This window comes from Cryptomeria japonica, chromosome 1 (genome assembly GCF_030272615.1).
Source record: "Cryptomeria japonica chromosome 1, Sugi_1.0, whole genome shotgun sequence".
NCBI classification, from domain to species: Eukaryota; Viridiplantae; Streptophyta; class Pinopsida; order Cupressales; family Cupressaceae; genus Cryptomeria; species Cryptomeria japonica.
The window spans coordinates 15,982,822-16,002,535 of NC_081405.1; the positions used below are offsets into that span (position 1 = coordinate 15,982,822).

Here is a 19,714-nt window from a genome sequence, read left to right on the forward strand (position 1 = left end):
ATAATTGCCTGCTCTCCTACAGCTGTGTGCTGTCATATAATTTGCCATTGATGAAAACAACAACTGTATGTTGCCATTTGATTGTGGTACATTTTAATTACATGTATCCATAGTTGTATTCTGTCATTAAACAAATGTAAATTTTCTTTGAATAGTTGCCTGCAGTCACACAATTTCCCATGAAATAAACACACAAGAAAGCTTGCTAGGTTTGTTTACATGAATGAGTAAATCTTTTGTGAGATACACAAAATGAAACAGCATGTATGGTGGAATTGTTCTCCAAATTGCGAGGGGAAGCTTCTTGATACCTAACTAAACCTAAAATTGAATTTAGACTAAAACTATAGACTAAACTTACAAGTATGCACTCTATAAAAGATTTCAATGGGGTGTTTGCATAAATGGAAATCACTAAATGGCTATCTTTTTGCCTGGATGCATGTGGCAAAATGTTAATTGTCGAGTCTTGAAGCGAGTTTTTTCAGATATAAAGAAGACTAAACTAATTCAAGCACAAATGAACACAATTTCTTATTGGGTATGGTAGGAACCAGTATTTAGCTATAAAAGAAAATTTAAAGGGAAAATTGATGGAACAAGACGTGTTTTTAAGAAGTAATTAACTAAACTGCATTCAAAGGTGTATTTTAGAAAGATGTATCTTGCCCATACAAAGCCTAACTAATACAGTCTTCTTTGGATTCACTTGATGAAATTACAAACACACAATTACTTTTGTTGAACAACAATTTCTGTAGCATAAGCCTAGCTTCAACTATCATTAAGAGTTTATCTGCTTAAAGCACTTATTTTTAGGTGACAATAAAGAGCTTTAGGGATTTAAGAATAATAATAAAATATAAAGAGCTTTAGGGATTCTTAGGTGACCATTTTAAAGTGAACCTATCCTTTGTTACTATGTCATAGGATTCACCAGCTTTAATATATGAAGTTTGGTGTTTAGCGAGCTTTAATATAGTCTTTACAAATTGTTTCAATTTGCCATGAAATTCATATGGAAAATGACTTGGGTCCTTGTAACATCCCCTTTTTGGAATGAAATTTAGTAATAAATAATAATAATAAATTAAAATATTTAAAAAATAAAAATATAATATCATATAACATAATTAAAATTTAATTAAGTTCAATGAATAGTCAAAAGGCATGAAATGAAAGTTTGTGCCAACCTCAAGAAGAGATATAAAGTAATCATTTCCTTGGTAGGAGATCATAGAAGCAAGGAATATAACAAATCACAAATGGGGAATTAAGGAAGAAACAATTGAGCATATGAATCGAGGAAGGATTAATAGAAAGGAATGGGAAGAAAATAAGGATTTGACTATTTCAAAGGGCAGATATGATGAAGAGGTGTGACTTCTCCCTCGCATTGGAAGATATAAAGGGAAGAAGGTTTCATTTGAGGAGGACATGCAATAGAGATCAAATTGGAAAATAATTTATTTTCCTCAAAAGGCAGCAATGGAGGGTGGTGATTCTCAAGTCTTATGAAAGGTGGTGACCCTTTCACTAATAAAGTATAAAGAGAAATCATTCCAAGCATTCAAGGATGACTTATCAATCATCAATCACCAATACATTGAATCATCACTTATCAATTATCACTCACCAATACACCAAATCAACACTCAATCATAACTCATGAATCCATCAAAATTAATCATCAGCTATCAAATCAAGAAAACAATGAATCAACGGATTGTCATCCTAAATTATCAATTCATTCAATCAATCAAACATACAAATATCTATCATTCCAACATCAACTATTCAAACATCAACCATTCTAGATCAAATCATTCAAATATCAATCACTAAGACATCAATCATTCAAGCATCAATTCCTGGAAGCATCATTTAAGCACCCACTCATCAAACCTTCAAGAAATGACAATTAAGAGAAATTAATCAATTAGTCTTGGATTTGAGGAAGAGTATTAACATAAAATATCAAGATTTCATGATATCATATAATTCCATATAAGCATCAATCTTATTTAATTAAAGTTCCTTAATAGCATAAATAATTATTCTAAAGCATATTCCTATAATAACACCATATTAGGCATGCGTTGAAAATGTTTGCAAACTGCAATCTCAAGGATGGTTGTCCTTGTTTTGGGAGAGCATGGATGAATTCCTTGTCCATCCATCTCGAGGTGGTGTACTTGAGAAAACCCTCAAGCCCAGAGCACTCATTTGCCTCTTGGCCCACAAACATGCTAGGATCTTGGGTCTACTCCATCCCTCGATCCACCTTGGAGGCTGGCTGTCCTCCTTGGTCAATCCCAGGAGCACTCGTTTGCCTCCTAGCCCATGAGCATGGTAGGATTTTTGCACCATCCAGCTTAGGGTGGTGTGCTTGATAAGATCCTCAAGACCAAGGGCATGATTGGATTTTTGGTCCTCAACACCCCCCAACCCATGAGCATGGTAGGATTTCTAGTCCATCCATCTTAGGGTGGCGAGCTTGATATCTTTTGAACTCGGAGGGCTGGTCATCCTTCCTATTTGCAAGCCATTTCTAATAAATTCAAAGCTAATTTTCTATAGGAATTTGCTATATGCATTCACTAGTAAATATTCATAAAGGAAATGCAATAAAATTACTTACAAAATAGTAATTACTTGATTTTTGCAATGTACATTTGTATATCAATTAATTTATAATCTAATATTATATTCAAACTTATCTCAAAATAAGATGATCGATGAAGACAATATTATTTCTGTCATATATCTTAATTTCCCTTTTGTGTTTCCAAGTCACACTTATGATAGGTGGCTTAGTGGAGGCAGTCATATCCTTCATTTGGTAAGGGATGCTATCGACTAGGAAACTATTAATAGAAGCTGTGATTTATTTTGTGTGAGCATTGTCTTTATAGCGGGCATTGTAATGTCCCCAAATTTTTATTAAGCGACTTAATTAAATTAATTAATTAAGCTGTCCACAAATTAAATTTATTTCATAAGGATGACTTATAATTGATTAATATAATTAATAAAAATAAAAGTGGAAATAATAAATATTAAATAGTCACTTTATTAAATAAATTTGTACAATTATAACAACTCATCCTAATGTTCTAGATGTTTCTTGGAGATCTTTATAAGGAGGTTCCTGGTGTTGTTTTAGACATGCTTTTGGATTTGATATGATGATTTATGAGAAGTTGAGGATAGAAACCTTTAGTTCATCAACAAGAGTTGGATGAAAACTTGACTCTTCTTGGGAGTGGATTTGCGATAGAGTTCACAGTTAAGCCAAATTTGTGAAGTCTGTGTTAGAGACAAATTTGCAGATAAGTTCTATTGTTAGATTTAATACTATTTTTGTGTCTGCCTTGGAGAGTTCATATTATGAGTTTGGAAAAATAAGAATGTTTTATTCTGTCGTATTCAATATTGCTGCTTCTTGTGGAATTGAGTTTGATTAGTATGTGTTGTGAGTCAGTTGATTTTTATAGTTGAGGAATAAATAAAGGTGAATAGTAGTAGTGGGCCTAGTATTGGCGATTGATATGATGAAGTCCTGGCTTGGGTAATATTGTGGGTTTATTGAAGGAGCCGACTTAATTAAATGACAATGTAAAGGTTCAAGACATTTTAATATGTGATGGAAGACATATTTTCTAAGCGCTGCATATAGATAGCATTAAAGCGAATATTTATGCGGTTTCCCTATTATTGGGGTAATAAGGTTTATAGTGATGTGGCCTAAAGTCGATTTAATTCCTTACGAGCAATCTTTGTTGAAGGAATTTATCGGCAGCCTTGGTGCGGCTATGCTCTCATAAGCACAAGATATCATCAAGAGTTCACGGGAAACTTATATTCACCATGACATGACTGCCTGAGTAGTGTCAACGCTGTGGAGAACATCCTTTCCTATTTATTGTAATTTTATCATTGGTCAAGCATTAAATGTTATATAATGTGTGTAACAAACCCTAATTAGGTTTTCTATCTTTCAATCTTGGCCATTGATTTGGACTTGATCCTGGCCATTCAATTTTATTGAGAGCACTATATAAGGCTTTCTTTCCTCATTTGTAGGGGTTAATAGAAGGCTATAAAATTCCTCTTCCAATCCGAAGGCCTTGGATTACCTTTGGATGCACTTGTTGAAGTTTAGATTCACCCATCTAGCCTCTGGGGGTTCCCATTTCACTTCACTTCTTTTAACTAATTATGGATTAACCCGACTAACCCTATTAATGAGGGTTTAAATCTAGATTATTATTGTTTGTTAGGCCTTTATATATGAATTTTAAATTTTTAATATTTCTAGATAGTTTTCTTTTTTTTAGACTGCAGGAATTAGGTATAGCACCCCCCCTATAAATTGCAATGTGCCAGGTAACTTTTTTATCGTGACTAGTGATGTTGGCGCGACACGTCCTCCAGTACCACGTGGGTTTGGGGGAGATTAGACCTTGTGCTTCACCACTAGAAGCTCTCGCTAATCGAGCTAGGCCCCAACTCAAATAGTTTACATTTTATATTTATATCTAAAGTTGACTTTATCTTATTTTAATTTAGAGTTAATTGAGATTGTTGTTATTTTAATTATAGGTCTTGGTTTGTATTCTTATCCATATTGTAAATTGTTAAATCAAGGTGTAGATATTTATGTACCAATTATGTGTCTATATTGCTTTTAAAGTAATGGAAATCTCTTCTAATAACTTAGAAAAATTGTGTTAGATATGCGTATGTTGTAAATTTGACTTTTGGATTTGACTACGTGAACAATTTTTTCATCAACGTTTTGGATCATGCTCCGTGATTCATCATTAGGTTGATAAAGCTTGAAAAGAGAAATGAAAATAGTAGCAGACCAAAGAGACTAAAAAGGAAAAGGTGGGGAGAGGTGGGGAAGAGGCACACTGTCCAATCTAGAAGTCAAATTTACAATGGATTGTGGAAATTTTATGCAATTAATGTGTATGTGTTTTTTATGAATGGCGTATCCAGCTTTATCCATATTAGGGGTCTTCAAAATTTGCCATAGCCGATACTGTATCCATATTTGCATCTATATTTGTGTCCATGCACTTAGCATTTTTCCAATTTGACGATTTTTTTATTTTTATTTTTCTAATATTAAATTTTAATAATATAAAATATTTAATTCAAATTTTTTAGTTATTAATATATTTAATACATTTACAATGTTAAAATTTATTTATATTTATAATTCTTTTTTTATTTATTTTTCAGAAAATACACTCACATTTTATGACTGAAATTGTCAACAAATAACAAGAAGTACCTGCAACCAGAACAAATGGAGTGTTCATTGGCCCACATACATCAGCGTGAACGAAATGAAGAACCTTGGAGACTCGCCAAGAATTACCATCCGAGAATGGTGTGTGATGTTGCTTCCCAGCTTGATAAGCTCCACAAACTCCATGATTTTGAGGTTGGATCTCAGGTAGACCAGTAACCAAACCCTCCCAATATAACTGAGAGAGATAGTGCACGTTTAAGTGCCCATAATGCTGATTCCAAAGTGTTTTGATGGATGTACTCTTAGCAACCAAAGCATGCTCTTGAGAATCACCGGAATCAGCAAGTCTATACAAACCATGATCTTCAAGTCCCATAGCGACTGTAGTACGAGTCTCCCTATCAACGATACTGCAAATGGACGAAGTGAAGACAACATCTAATTGAGAAGAATGCCTCATTGTTTGACTGACGAAGAGGAGATTAGGTTCCATGCCTGGAATATAGTAGACATCAAGAAAAAATAAATTTCTACCTCCTGAGTGAATTTGGACAGTGCCCTTACCAGCAATTGTGTACTCTTCTCCTCTGCAGATTACCGAATCTGAAAATGGCTCAAATTTCATGAACCAATCCCGATGATGAGTAAAATGCCGCGAAGCTCCTGAATCAATATACTAGGCAGAAGAGTGTATTGGATCTGCTGTTTTCTTGGCCATAAAAGCATCGAAAGTAGATTCTTTCTGCTCAGAGTGTTCGATGACATTTGCTTTCTCTATTGAGACCTTCCCTACTTCTTTTGTTCATAAGCCAATCGAATTCGACACTCGGCCTTCATTTGACCAAACTTGTGACAATAATTGCACTGAATGTTCTTCTTCTTGCTGTCCTGAGAAGAACCAAAGCCTTTCGGTTGAGAAGATTGAGCCTTCCCTTTGTTCTTAGCAGAAGATTTGGTAGAGAACACTTGCTTGGTGGAGGGAGAATTGGTACTGTTGTCGCCACCGATCTTGCTATAAAAGCTTGTTACAAAGATCATAAAACTTCAAATTGGCATCAATGGAAGTGATATTGAGTGTTTCGATGAAATGCTCATACGAGTGTGGGAGACTCTTCAGAGTAATGATCACCATATCTTCTTCCTCCATTTTTCGACCAATAGCTTCCAGCTGGTCGCGAATATCCTTGATCTTTGTTAGATGCTCCTGAAGAGATGTTTTCTCATCCATCATGATCGGACGGTACTTGAGGTAGCTGCTCATCAGTAACAGAGAGTTTGATGAGCATGACGGCTTCCCGCTTCCGCTCATCCCATTTGTCCCGATTCTTTCCGACAGTGTCTGGACGTTGAGACATGCCTAGAACAACCGCATCAAGACATCGGTACTCAAAAATCGTCAACATACGTTGCTTCCAGGTGTTGTAGTTGCGACCATTGAACTTTTGGCTGCTTTCTAGCATAATGTTAGTCAGCAATGCCATCACGTACCCCAAGGTTGAACTGGTGAATGCACGAAAACCAGAGGATGAAAACAGAGGGTTTTTAGAAATAAATTCTGCAAGATGGATACCAAGGCAAAAACTGAAACCCTGGCACGGTTTTTGAGGCAGAAATTTTTTGGAAGACCCAGGAAAATCTGATGAGAACCCAATTTAGATCTCTTAAAACCCACAAAGATTCTGCAAATAAATTTTTTTTCTGACTTGAAACGAAGGAGATAATCTCAAAACCTTAGCCCAGTTTTCGAGGTAAAATTTTCGACTGATCCAGAAAAATCCGAGAAAGACCCAAAAATCCTTGCGAAAAACCTAAAAAAGAATCTGGAACCAGAATAATTTTTCTGCAAATGAAGGGTCAAATCTGCACTCAAAAAATGAGGCACGGAAAACAATGCATCCAGAAAAATCCGATGACAACCCAGTTGAGCTCCTGAAAAAAAACCCACAACGATTTTGCAACCAGAAAAAAATTTCGTCTTGAAACAGAGGTTCAAAACCCTAGGCGAAGTTGCAGAAACCCTAGGTGAAAAAAAATCTGATGGTGATCCAGTTGAGGTTTCAAAAAAACCACCAATATTCTGTGATTGAAAAAAATTTTCGCCTTGAAACAGAGGGTCAAAACCCTAGGCGAATTTGCGGAAACCCTAGGTCGTTAAAAAACGTGCTGATTTTTTGAGAAAAACAGGTTCCTTGCCCTAGCTCTGATACCATGTGAAAATCAGATTCACTGGTACAATGTCTTAGCTCATATTAACCGGTAAAGATTACAATTTATAGAAATACAAAACATTGTAGAAATTAACGATATTACCTACGTCTATCTACCTAATATTGTAGATACATTAATGAAATCTAACAACCTAAGTTGACCATTAACATTATAAGAAATTATTATTCTAACAAGGATGTATGCGGAATGTCTTTGGGGACATCCCCCCATTGGTCTTTGGATGTGTAGAATGGCACGGCAATGTCTGGTCCCTGTCAACTGCACCTGAGATGACCCTTTATTGAGGAATGGTCCAAAAACCTTGGGATGTGTGTTTGTGGTACTTTGCTTTTTACTCAATTGCTGGGGTGTCTCAATCATTGGTAGTCACAAGGATATTTGCACAATTCCATCATCAACCTCTCCATCGGTAGCAAGGTCATGGTATTGAGCTTGGAGGGGAAAGAGCTGATGATATTATCCAACTCAACATAAGAATCATGTTGCTATTTGCTTGATATTTGTCTTATCATCAGAATGATTCAATGGAACCTTGAAGCTTTTGCTTGAAGAAGAGTTTATAATTTTTCCTTCTACTTTTCTATAGCATTGTAGTAAGGCTAGTTCTTGATTATCAATAACCATTTGATACCCATTTTGTGTGCCGATATTGAAAACTTTTGCCTTGCATTTGCGACTTTGCAGAAATTTGTGGATGATATGTATGTATGGAATTGTCATAAGACTTTGTGAGTCATATCGACATCCTTGTTTTTAAAACTCTGTGCCAGTTGCTTCCTCTATTGATATTACAAATTTGTAAATGGAATTGTCAGTTATTAGTATTTCAAAATAAAGCAATTGCAGGTATCTTCTCACTAGGCAAAGAGTTTAGCTCTAGTATACCAGGTAAGTTCATAAGAAGATAATGGTAAGTGCGCTTGACTCTTTATTTGTCTAGCATCCAAAACTTATATTAGGAAACTGGAATTCAAGCTTAAGAATAAAAAATCAAAACTTGAATTTTGGTTAAATAAATTTTGAATTTGTAGGAGTTCTTGACTATTTGAGTAGAAAGAAAATAAAAAAATGACGACACATTTTAGAGAACCTCAAAATGTAATCTATATGGGCATTATTAAAGTAGTGTCTTATGGAGAGGAATTTTCTTGAGAAGTGGTAGATGCTAGTTTGGACTTAACATGCTTTAACAGAACCACGTGTTCAAGGATTTAGGATTTTGCATGCTGCCTGCATAAATGCTTACCAGAACCATATCCTACTCTAAGACTTGAGGCTTATATAAATTTATAATTTCATCTGTGGCCATTAGTCTTTTGCTATGAACATTTTCATGGATCACTGTGAAAGTGCTAATACAGGTTTAGGTTAATATTTTTGAGAGAACGATCTTGAGATAGTGGGGCCAAACCGAATGATTTTCTGGGGAAGCAAGGTTTGCTTCTGGAATCCTCTCTTGACATCTTTGATCAAATATCCCTCAAATATATAGAAAGAAACTTGACAATCCATATTTACTTAGTGTCTATGAGCATCTGCATTAGATACTGACATTGATAACCTCCATTGGCTGAATGAACTGTTAAATTTGCTTGCTCTGGTAGTTCATGGAAGAGCCTGATATCTGAAGGCAAGTATTTTCTGAATGTAAAGAGCTAGACACTTCTGACTTTGATAATGGGAAAAGAACAATGCAGGGAGTGAAAGCAACCAAGGCAACAAGGGCATTGTTTAAAAGCCATAGATCTGTATCTAGCACTTGACTAGTGTGCTTCACTTGAAACAAAAAGAGACACTTTGGCAAATTAAGCATGCCAACCATAGGCTTTGCAACTATGCATTATCCACATCTTTACAATATACTGAATGTGGAATACTTAGGAAATTCAAATCAACAAAAACCATCAGGTGGGTTTTAGTTGAGGTCTTCGTGTTCTTGTATAAGTTGGGACAAACCTCCTCGCCTCTTTGGGTGCCATTATCTGCTATTGGTCCTGACATAGAAACAACTGCTTATGGTGGAGAGGCTTACAGTTGAAACTGCACATGACAAGGTGCAGGTGAGTATGCAGAAAATTGCTTACCTGTGCTCTTGTAGGGTTTCACTTTCTCTTACTAAGCAATGTTTTTAACATCTGTGCTAAATTCAGGTTTTTGGCATTGCCTTTCCAGTCTAGAAATTTCCTTATGATATGTTATAGGGAGCTGATTGATTTTCTCACGCTGTAAGTTTGGTATTCATATTTATTTCATGCAATATGGTATTTGTAATATGTGATCCAACTATGAGATTCAAAAGTGTGTCATGAAGTATCTGCCAGATTTCAAGCGATGGACAGATGGGCCAGCTTTGTATTATGGTAAACATTAATGCATTTTCACATTTAGCTGTATGATTGCATTCTAGAGCTATCTTTATGTGAAATATTGATATGCCATAGAAATTATGTGTAGTTCTAAAGTTGTGAGATGATTTCCAACCCCATTGAAGCCTTTTTTGCTTCTTAAACCTACAAGGAGTGTTATGCATGCTAAGTGCATGTCACAGTGTGCAAGCTATCGATCAAGAAACTATATATTTTGTTAGTGGGTTCTGCAACTTTTTATTACTATTCTTTTTTTAATTTAAAAACATATCTATCCATTTGTTCGTCTACATCACCACTTGTCAGTTACAAGTTTACAACAGTAATATAGAACTATAGCATAGCAATAAATGATGCCAGGCATGTGCACATGAATGTTAGTCACAATCAAACTTGTTTTTCAAGAGTTTATAAAAAAATGAAAACATTTCATTTCATTCATGCTGCCTATCAAAGAACCTCAAATGACTCAAAGCAAAATTACCCCATTTCATTGTATATTCTGTCTTGGCTATATTTATAAGATGTGTCCATATAGTCCTTGTTTAACATGATAAGTTATCCAAAATATTTTGAAATACCTTCATCTCTGACTTACAAGGCATAGAATCATTCTAATCCACTTCAGGTTCAGATTTCTTGATTATGCATTATGCTTTACAAATTTTGAAGTGCTGTTAGCTGTGCCCTGGAGTCAATGCAATCTGACATTATCTGATTGGTAGTTGCTCTTTATTATGCATTGCTGGTCATCCATGTTCTGAGAATATAATCCCAGGTCTTAATTTACAAGGCACTTATATGATTTAAATTCGCATAAGAGATGTTGGTATGGTTCTTCTAGAGCAGGTGAATAGCTCTGTATTCTAAATTCTTTCTTATAAAATGGCCATTTGGAGATGGTGATATTAATGGAGGATCTGTATTGGTCAATATGATTGTGGTTGAACAGACAAGCAAAGGAAGTAATCAAAGCAATTAAGAAACGCATTGCCAATAAGAATCCTAAGATCCAGATTCTTTCTCTGACGGTTAGTATTGAATAATAAAACAAAATTCTATATACATTTAGTTTAAATTTACATTATCAAGATTAATAGTTTTATGTATATTTGGTTGAATTCTGAGGGCGAAAAACATATTGTAGTAAGAACTTATTCATGATTGATTTTGATGGATACCTTTGATTCAATATTTGCCTGGTTACATTTGCAGCTATTAGAGACACTTACAAAAAATTGTGGTGATAGTGTTCACTTGCAAGTTGCTGAGAGAGATGTGCTACATGAAATGGTCAAGATAGTAAAGAAAAAGGTGTGGAAGAAAGCTTGTGTATAATATGCACATGTTTTGCTGGGTTGTAGCTCAAATGATTTATGGTTTCTGGGCTTAGTGCATATTTTCAGCAGTCCTTTATGTGGGTGCTATTTTTTTGTATTTTGCAGCCAGATTTAAATGTTAGAGAAAAGATCTTGGTCCTGCTAGATACATGGCAGGAAGCTTTTGGGGGGCCAAATGGAAAATATCCACAATATTATTCTGCATACCACGAGTTACTGGTAAGAATAAAAATTAAAATGAACCTCAAGGATTTTCAACAAATCTCTCGGCTGAATATATTCGACTGAATCTGCCAATGGCAGGTTAACACATTTACCTTGATATGAATCCTCATTTTTGTCGTCTAGATTTTTTTTCTAGCCTACATACTTTAAATGCCATATGGAAGTAGTGATATTGTAAAACTATTTCAGGATTCAGATGCATTGCAGCAGGGATGTTGGCATAATGGCATTAATTGTGTTAATGATTATGCATGATATCATGTATCAAGTTTTTATTTTGAAGTTTCATTTGTCATTTTAGAGTCTGTGGCTCTAGGGCCTAGAGTATGTAAACTTGAGAGTGAGTGCAACTCTTTTAATATCGTATGATAATGTGGTATATCAAATTTTGAAAACTGTGAGCATGTGGCATTGAAGTTAACATCATTTTCACATTGTATTAGTGTGACTATGCATGATTTGCATTTAATATAGCTTTGAATATTTTTATACCTCTTTGAAATTTCCAACTTTGGCAGAATTTCCCCATTCTAAACCTAGTAAATGTTTTGAAGCTTTTTACTATGAAAACTGGTAGTGCAGGCTAACACAAGCAGTTTTGCTTGTGAACAGTCAGAGAACAACAAATGCCACAGTTTTGAGATACTTACATAAAGTGTTGTTAGGATATGTTGTACACTTTGCAAGTCCTTGTTATAAATTGACCTCTCATGAAATAAGACGCTACTCTTGTGAGAAATCTCAAGATTTGTTGGATGACGCACTACATCACTTGGCATTTGTATTATGACAGGTGTATGGGAACATTGATATGGGAGTTATACAATGGACTAGGAAAAACATCTTGGGCTGTATTGTGTAAGAACATCTTGGGAGAGGAGTTACAGTTTCAGAATGGAGTGCCTAGTTTGTTTTGTGGCCTTGTCAAATGGTGGAAGTTACACTCGCATGCATGAAAGGTGGTGCATGGGTTTGAATGGTGTTCATAACCATGTCTTTGATAACCTCTTTGGAAGCCCATGGTTTTGGCAAAGGGTGTTTAGGTAGGAACTTTGTTTAAGCTGGATGTATGCTGTTTACTCTTATCTAGTGAAGTTATCATTTGCATACAATAGTTGAAACAAACAAGATATACTCAGTGAACCACGGGGACGCGTCCCCCCCATTTTTGGGCGCGTCCCCCCGTCAGAGACGTCTCGGGGACGCGGGGACGGGGACGCGACGTCCCCCGCCGTCCCGCCACCGCCACCCAAACTCCGCCGGGACGGGGAGACGTCCCCGATGCGGGGACGTCTGGGCGTCCACGGAGACGCCCAGGCATCCCCCTGTCCCTCAAGAGACGTCCAGGCGTCTCTCGAGGGACGGGGGGACGCCCAGGCGTCTCCCGCGTTCCCACGGGATTAAAAGCGCATTTTTCATTTTTTTTAAAAGTTTTTATGACATGTGCTTTTTGGGGGGGGGTTAAGGGGTAACCCTAATTGGACGTGGGCCCCACCCTACCCCCCAAAACAACACAAAAACATGTTTAGTTTGGATTTCACTCTCATTATGCAAAACTGATTTTTTTTCCAGCAGCTTGAAGAGGAGGAACAGCTTGAAGAAGATTGATTGAAGGGGTGAGAAAAGTGACTACAAGCGTGATAGGAGCTAGAAGAAGCAAGAAGAAGAGGAAGAAGAAGATTCTTCTACATTTTGGAGAGATTTTTCAAGCACAAGGTAGGGTTTTTCAACTTCTTCTTGTTTTTTTTTTGTTTTACTTTCTGATTTTCATTGTTCTATGTCATTTTTGGTTTTTTTAATTTTTTTTCCCTATTCATCTTAAGACTCAAAATGAGATTTGATGTTGAATCTTGAGGGCAAAATGATTCATCATTTTGCCCTCAAGATTCAACATCAAATCTCATTTTGAGATGAATAGGAAAAAAATTTAAAAATATATTGTTAAACAAGGCTGATTTTATTTTTATTTTTATTTTTATTTTGTGAAATGCAGTGTCAATTTGAAAATTTCACAATGAGCTCCCAAGGCACGAGTGAAGATAACATGGAAATCCATTCTCATAGTGAGAATGATTCAGAATTTGAACCTGAAAATGAGGGGGGTGACCATGGGGCTGATCCTGAAGCCCAATCTAGTTCTATGGCAAGTGCAGCAGCTAGTACAGGTTGCCCTTCAGAGTTGTTGGCACCATATGCTAGGGGTCATTTTGATCCTAAGTCTCCTCTAAAACAGTTTGCTTCACAAATATCAGTACAAGGCATTGCATCACATTCAAGTGGGGGAACAAGGAAGTGGAAGTGCAATATTTGTGACAGAGAATGGTTCGGTAGCATTAGCAGGGTGAATGCACACTTTCTATTTTGGAGAGGAAAAGGCGTGAAACATTGTAAGTTTTTGGAGGAACCCAAAAATATACATTACAGAATTGAGTTTAACAGGCTTTGGGGGGTTCCAGATGACACAAATATTTCAATGCCTACTACTTTGTCTGCTAGGGCATCACTTCACGACAGCCAGAATGTGTCAGTGCCACATACTTATCATGCTTCGCAGGCGGGAGGAATGATGTTTGGATCTCCATCTACTTCCACTTCTACTGCTGCCAGGGCTGGGAAACGTAAGTTGCATACACCACAGAGCAACCCCATTGCTGATATGTTTAATGTGCAGCTGAGAGATGAGATAGATGAATCCATTGGCAATTTCTTCTTTGCCAATGGCATTCCATTTCATGTTTCACGGTCTCCTTATTATAGGAAGATGATAGATATGGTGGCCAAGGGAGGACCATCTTATGTGCCACCAGGGGAGACGAAAATGAGGACCTCGATCTTGGATAAAAGCTATTCCAAGATCAATATTTTGATGGAGAAGATGAAGGCATGTTGGGGTGGCATCGGGGTGCAGCATAGTTATGGATGGGTGGACGAACATTAGCCATCGTCCACTCATCAACGTCATGGTCACATGTGCAGAGGGCCCATACTTCCTTAGAGCAGTTGATTGTACAGGGCATCGTAAAGATGCTGATTTCCAGTTTCAGGTCCTCAGGGAGGCTATTGAGGAGGTTGGGCCACAAAATGTGGTCCAAGTAGTGACAGATGCAGCCTATGTGTGTAGAGCAGCAGGGAGACTCGTTGAGGCAGCCTATAGACACATTTGGTGGACCCCATGTTGTGTGCATGCCATGAACAATGCACTCAAGGACATGGGGAAGATTGACTGGATTAGAGGAGTGGTCACCGATGCGAGAGATGTGCAGATGTTTATCTGCAACCACCACATTTCACATGCACTCTTCAGGACCTTCGCGAAGAAGGAGTTCTTGAAACCAGTTGAGACTAGATATGCATCCTATTTCATTCTCTTGGAGAGAATGATTGAGTTGCAAGAGGCATTGCAACTCATGGTTATGACTAATGAGTGGAATAGGTGGGCTGAGGCCAAGACAGAGCAGGGGAGAAGGGTGAAGGAGATAGTGAAGAGTGATGTGTTTTGGACTGATACGAAATACATTGTCTTCATCATTTCTCCAGTATTCCAGGTGATCAGATATGGGGATGGGGATGCACCTAACCTTGGAGAGGTGTATGAGTGCATTGACTCTATGCTTGGCCAGATGAGGGCTGCTGTGCGAGTGAAGGACCCCTCTCTAGCATTCTACAATGAGCAAATCCGGCCTATCATTCAGAGTAGATGGGACAAGTTGAACACTCCTTTGCATATGGCTGCCTTTGCCTTGAATCCTAAGTGGTACAAGGCTAGACCGGGTAGAACGACACCGATTGAGGATGATGAGGTGAAGGCAGGTTTCTTTAGGTGCATAGAGAAGATGTTTGATTCCAGAGATGCCGGCACAATGCGCACTGAGTGGGGAAGATTTGCCACTCTTAGAGGTTATTCAGATGCAGCAAAGATGGATATAGACATTATGGCACAGGAGGACCCACTTTTGTGGTGGAAATGTCATGGCCCGAAATCTTTGACCACCACTCTAGCCATCCGTCTGCTATCCCAGGTTTCCAGTTCTTCAGCTGCTGAGAGGAACTAGTCTACATATAGCTTCATCCACTCTCTTAAGAGGAACAGACTTACCTCTAAGAGAGCAGAGAAGCTTGTGGCTGTACACAGTGCTTTGCGTCTCATTGACCGCAAGACACTTATGTACAAGGAGAGTCCAGCGGCACGATGGGATGTAGAGCCAGAGGAGCCTTCACAGATTGATGAGGATGATCCTACCACTTCAGATGCAGGGCTAGTTGGTGTGAGCTTGAGGGACCTTGATCCTCAGGAGTCCAGCAGTTCCAGTGAGGAGGAGTTTGCAGATGATTAGAGGCCTCCATTAGCTACAGTTTGAGTTTTCACTTTTCAGTTTTGTCATTTTGTATTTGACTCGTCTCTTTTGTAATGCTATTGCTACACGTATTTGTATTTGGCTACTCATTGTAATGATGAATCATGTAATCATCTTTATTATTATAGACTTTGCAATGGCATCATATATTCATATTTTTCATTTTCCTTTTTCGATATTCATATGATAGAAATGAGAAATCTCCAATTTGACAATTTCATTTGTCAAATTTTATTTACTTTTAGTTTTAGCAATTAGCAATTAGTTACGTATCACTAATCTAAGTAATCTTGGTATTTCCTATAGTTTCATTTGAAATCTAATTCTTATACTGTTATACTGTTATACATCTTTTCAAAACTAGTTTTTCAAGTACTATATGTATATATATGAGCACCACCACCCCGCCACCCCCCCCGCCGCCGTCCCCCCGCCGTCCCCAAATTTAGGCCCTTGGTCCCCCCGTCCCCGAGACGCGTCCCCCTCGTCCCCCCGTCCCCCCGTCCCAAACGCCCGTGGAACACTGGATATACTAGATATACTAGATTCTGAAATGCATCTCTTGGACCTGCATGGTGTGCTCATACAAGTTTGTGTAAAAATCCCAAAGGAGAATTGAAACTGAGACCATGGCATGCAATTTAGTCCTGAGAGGAATATAAGTTGGTATGTTTGATCCAGGCATGGTTCCATAGGATATTACTGATCCACCCAGTTGACTCACTACCTTTTTTCCTAAGGGTCAGCTTTACTTGAAATCTTTAACATTAAATCTATTAAATTTTCAGATAATCTAGTTTCTTGCAATAATAAAATATCTGATTTTTATATATCAAACCTTTGACCAATCTCTAATAGGCTTGGTAACGCAAGTCCCTTATGTTACAGGAAATGGTTTTCATTGATTATAAGTATGTATTTCTCTATCAAATGTTCCAGGAGAGGCTGTTGGAAAATGTTCAGCATATCCCCTCGAGATTAGTGACATGGTTTAACAGCCTCTTGTGAGATCCTTAATTGGGATTGTAGCGGTTTCCTCAACAGGTGTGTCTTTTGGGAGAACGGCCAGATCAACTCCATTAAAGTGGTATTAGAGTGGGGTCAGAGGTTTGAATCCCCTTGGGTAATGCTGAGGGGGAGATTGCTGGAATGTGTCTAGCGTCAACCCTTGGGACTTGTGACATGGTTAAACAGCCTCTTGTGAGATCCTTAATTGAAATGGTAGCGGTTTTCTAAATAGGTGCATCTTTTGAGAGATACAGCCAGCTCAACTACCTTTAGAGATTGTGATCCATTTGCCATTGCTGTCATTGCTTTCTTTTGGATCTCAATCTGATTTATTTATCTTCCTCACTTTCCTTGCCCCCTATCAAGGGGCCTTTTGTCGCTTTTAAATTTCTCTATGAGCATAAAGGTTTCTTGTTTCTCGAGGATGGCATGAGATGTTGGACCATTTTTCTGTTAGCATGCAACCCTTATGTTTTCTAAATTTCTAGTCTTAGCTTGGATGGACTAAACCATTTTTTGTAAGGGTTGATTTAATTCTTTGGTGTCTTTCACCACCCTTTTGCTCTATTTCTAGGAATCATGATAAGGATCTTGATAAAAAGCCCAGTTCTCAAAGAGGGCTGGGAGCATGTTGGTAGAACACCCCACATGCACATCCATTAAAAATATTATGGTATTAGAGCCAGGTGCCTTGAGTACCAAAGTGTGACTTATAGGGGATTGTTTGAGAAATGAGCCACATCCGAGCTGTAATAATGTGCTTGCCAAAAATCTGTGGTCTCAAGGAGTGCAGGTAGCTCAATGGTAGAGCACACTGACATGCATATGGGATGTCCTAGGTTCGAGCCCTTGCTGGTCCATGAGAAATAACACTATGTTTGGAATATTTTCATCGTATTGTCTATGGGCTTGCCAGTGTCTTGCTCTTCCTCCAATATAGCCTCAATTTTCTTTGTAAATTCTATGTCCTCCATCTCTTTGATTAACTTTAGCTTTTTCTTTTGTCTTTAGATTTTTTAACCTTGATATTTGGCCTCTTGTTTTGTTTTCTCATCTCTTTCCATTCTTGCATGCTTGATTCGCCTATCTTAACCTATTGATTTGATAATATTGCTTCTTTTTGGGTGTTTGAAATCCATCGTCTTTTTTTGTTTGTTTTCCATTTGAGTTTGTTGCTACATTTGATCTACCACTAGGCATTCTCCAGCTAGGTGGGCACACTTGTGACATTGTCTGAAGGGTTTACACTCATAACCAATTGTTTAAATTCATGCAAGACTCAATCAATAGTTTGAATCCATTTGAGATATCCTGCACTCGGTGGGATTTTTGGTAGGGGTTTGAGACATCTTGTATCATTAGTCAATCCCTTCTTTTCAGCAATTGTGCTGTGCTTATGTGTCGTGCTGGAAAATGCTTAATCATTCTGAATACGTCATCTGACCATAGCTTATGGGGAAGAGCATATAGTTGAAAGCCAAAATGTGGTTTGGAGGGTATTTCTTCTATGGGTTGAGTCCTATTTGCCAATATTTCATGAACAATCCAGCCATCCCTGAATGATTATCTCTTGATCTGTTTCATTTGCAAAGATGACAATGAAATAAGCTTGCGAACCTGTTTTGATCTCATACTTCTCAGAGCTATTCCAATGCTTCTTAGCACAGTGATATAGTTGTTCTGTATAATTTTGCAATCCTAGAATTTTTTTGATGAGGGCTCTGTGGGCTAATCTATGAATGTTATTCTCTAGGTTGTCCAGTTCAGATTTAAAGTGAGGCCATCTATTTTAGCATCAAGCTAGACATTGCTAAGTCTCTAAGGAGATAGAATGGCGATTAATGGCTTGCCACTCTTGTCAACAATGAAAGAATGGATTGTTTCTGCTCCACTGTTCAACATGCATGTCAATTCACTTCCTATGAATGGCGATTAATGGCTTGCCAAAAATAGCCATATTTTCAACAAAAGTGCATCAGTAATCTCCCTTCTTTGGCTCTTGTCTCAATTGGCTAATCATTGTTGTGTAAATGTCTAATTGAAATGGTGTGCGTACAAGTGGTGTTTGGTGTTTTCTATGCTTTTCTACCGTAGATATCAAAGACTTGAGATTTCTGCAGTCCATATATAAAGTAGAACTGTCGGTATATAAAGTAGAACTGTCGGACAAGGTTTTAGGGACAATTGTGTGAAGGATATTGAATCAATCTTTTGGATCTCAACACAAAATCCATGTGAAATAGACTATATGTTAGATTTTTTGACTAGAGGGTTCCTTATATAGCTAATTTTAGTCAAGTACGTGATGCTTATTGGGCCCACCAAAGGAGATACAATAATAAATAAGTGTTGCAACTATTAAAACTGTAGCCCCCTAATTTGTCAATGTTAACTGTGCATTTTTAATGCAAGAGGTCTTTTTTAAAAGTTTAATTATTGATGCTTTTAATGCTTAAACCCAAACCCCCTCTTGAGTGACAGTTGCAACAATGATGCTTCACAAATTACTTATGCCTATGACAGCTTGATTTTTAGTATTCCATTCCTTGTGTTATAAAAATAGTTTACTTTGCATATTTTGTATCCAATATCACCATTGTTTCTACTTGCCTGGTGTAAAAATATCTTTGTTCCTAGAGCTATCATGGAGCATGTCACTGGGACTCGAGCATAATGTTTAGTGAGACCAGAAGTTAAGTGTAATTTCACAATTAATAGAATTGTTTAGAAATTTACATTTTAGTTGACACTGAGGACTTGGAATATCATTAAAGGGATTCCTAGCAACTATATTAGTATTGATAACTTGTCTGTACCAAAGCAGCAAAATGGAAAAACACAAAATCAAATACGTGATAACTGTAAGACTTGTTTGACACCTTGAGGTTTGATTCTTGAATGCTACAAGATTTAGATTTCAGAAGT

The 19,714-nt window shown here is 37.4% G+C and overlaps 2 protein-coding genes across 7 annotated transcripts in view; both read left to right on the forward strand.

Annotated features, from left to right (window-relative positions):
• The window catches only part of LOC131028199 (TOM1-like protein 4), a 40,170-nt gene that overhangs the window by 4,222 nt on the left and 16,234 nt on the right, over window positions 1–19,714 (forward strand). For all 6 annotated transcript variants that reach the window (XR_009102578.2, XM_057958443.2, XM_057958445.2 and 3 more), the window contains exons 3-5: window positions 10,814–10,892; window positions 11,077–11,175; window positions 11,307–11,420. Coding sequence is in view for 5 of the 6 variants with exons in the window: in XM_057958443.2 (XP_057814426.1) it covers window positions 10,814–10,892; window positions 11,077–11,175; window positions 11,307–11,420 (292 nt within the window). In the remaining variant the exon portion in view is untranslated. The remainder of the gene's footprint in view (window positions 1–10,813; window positions 10,893–11,076; window positions 11,176–11,306; window positions 11,421–19,714) is intronic.
• Window positions 11,430–15,917, forward strand: LOC131028200 (uncharacterized). The gene is made up of 2 exons (XM_057958447.2): window positions 11,430–13,142; window positions 13,420–15,917. The coding sequence occupies exon 2, from the start codon at window positions 14,342–14,344 to the stop codon at window positions 15,476–15,478; it is 1,137 nt and encodes a 378-aa protein (XP_057814430.2). The 5' UTR covers window positions 11,430–13,142; window positions 13,420–14,341; the 3' UTR covers window positions 15,479–15,917.

Coding starts and splice junctions, on each gene's coding strand:
- LOC131028200 (XM_057958447.2), top strand. CDS start 14,342: ATGGATGGGTGGACGAACATTAGCCATCGTCCACTCATCAACGTCATG.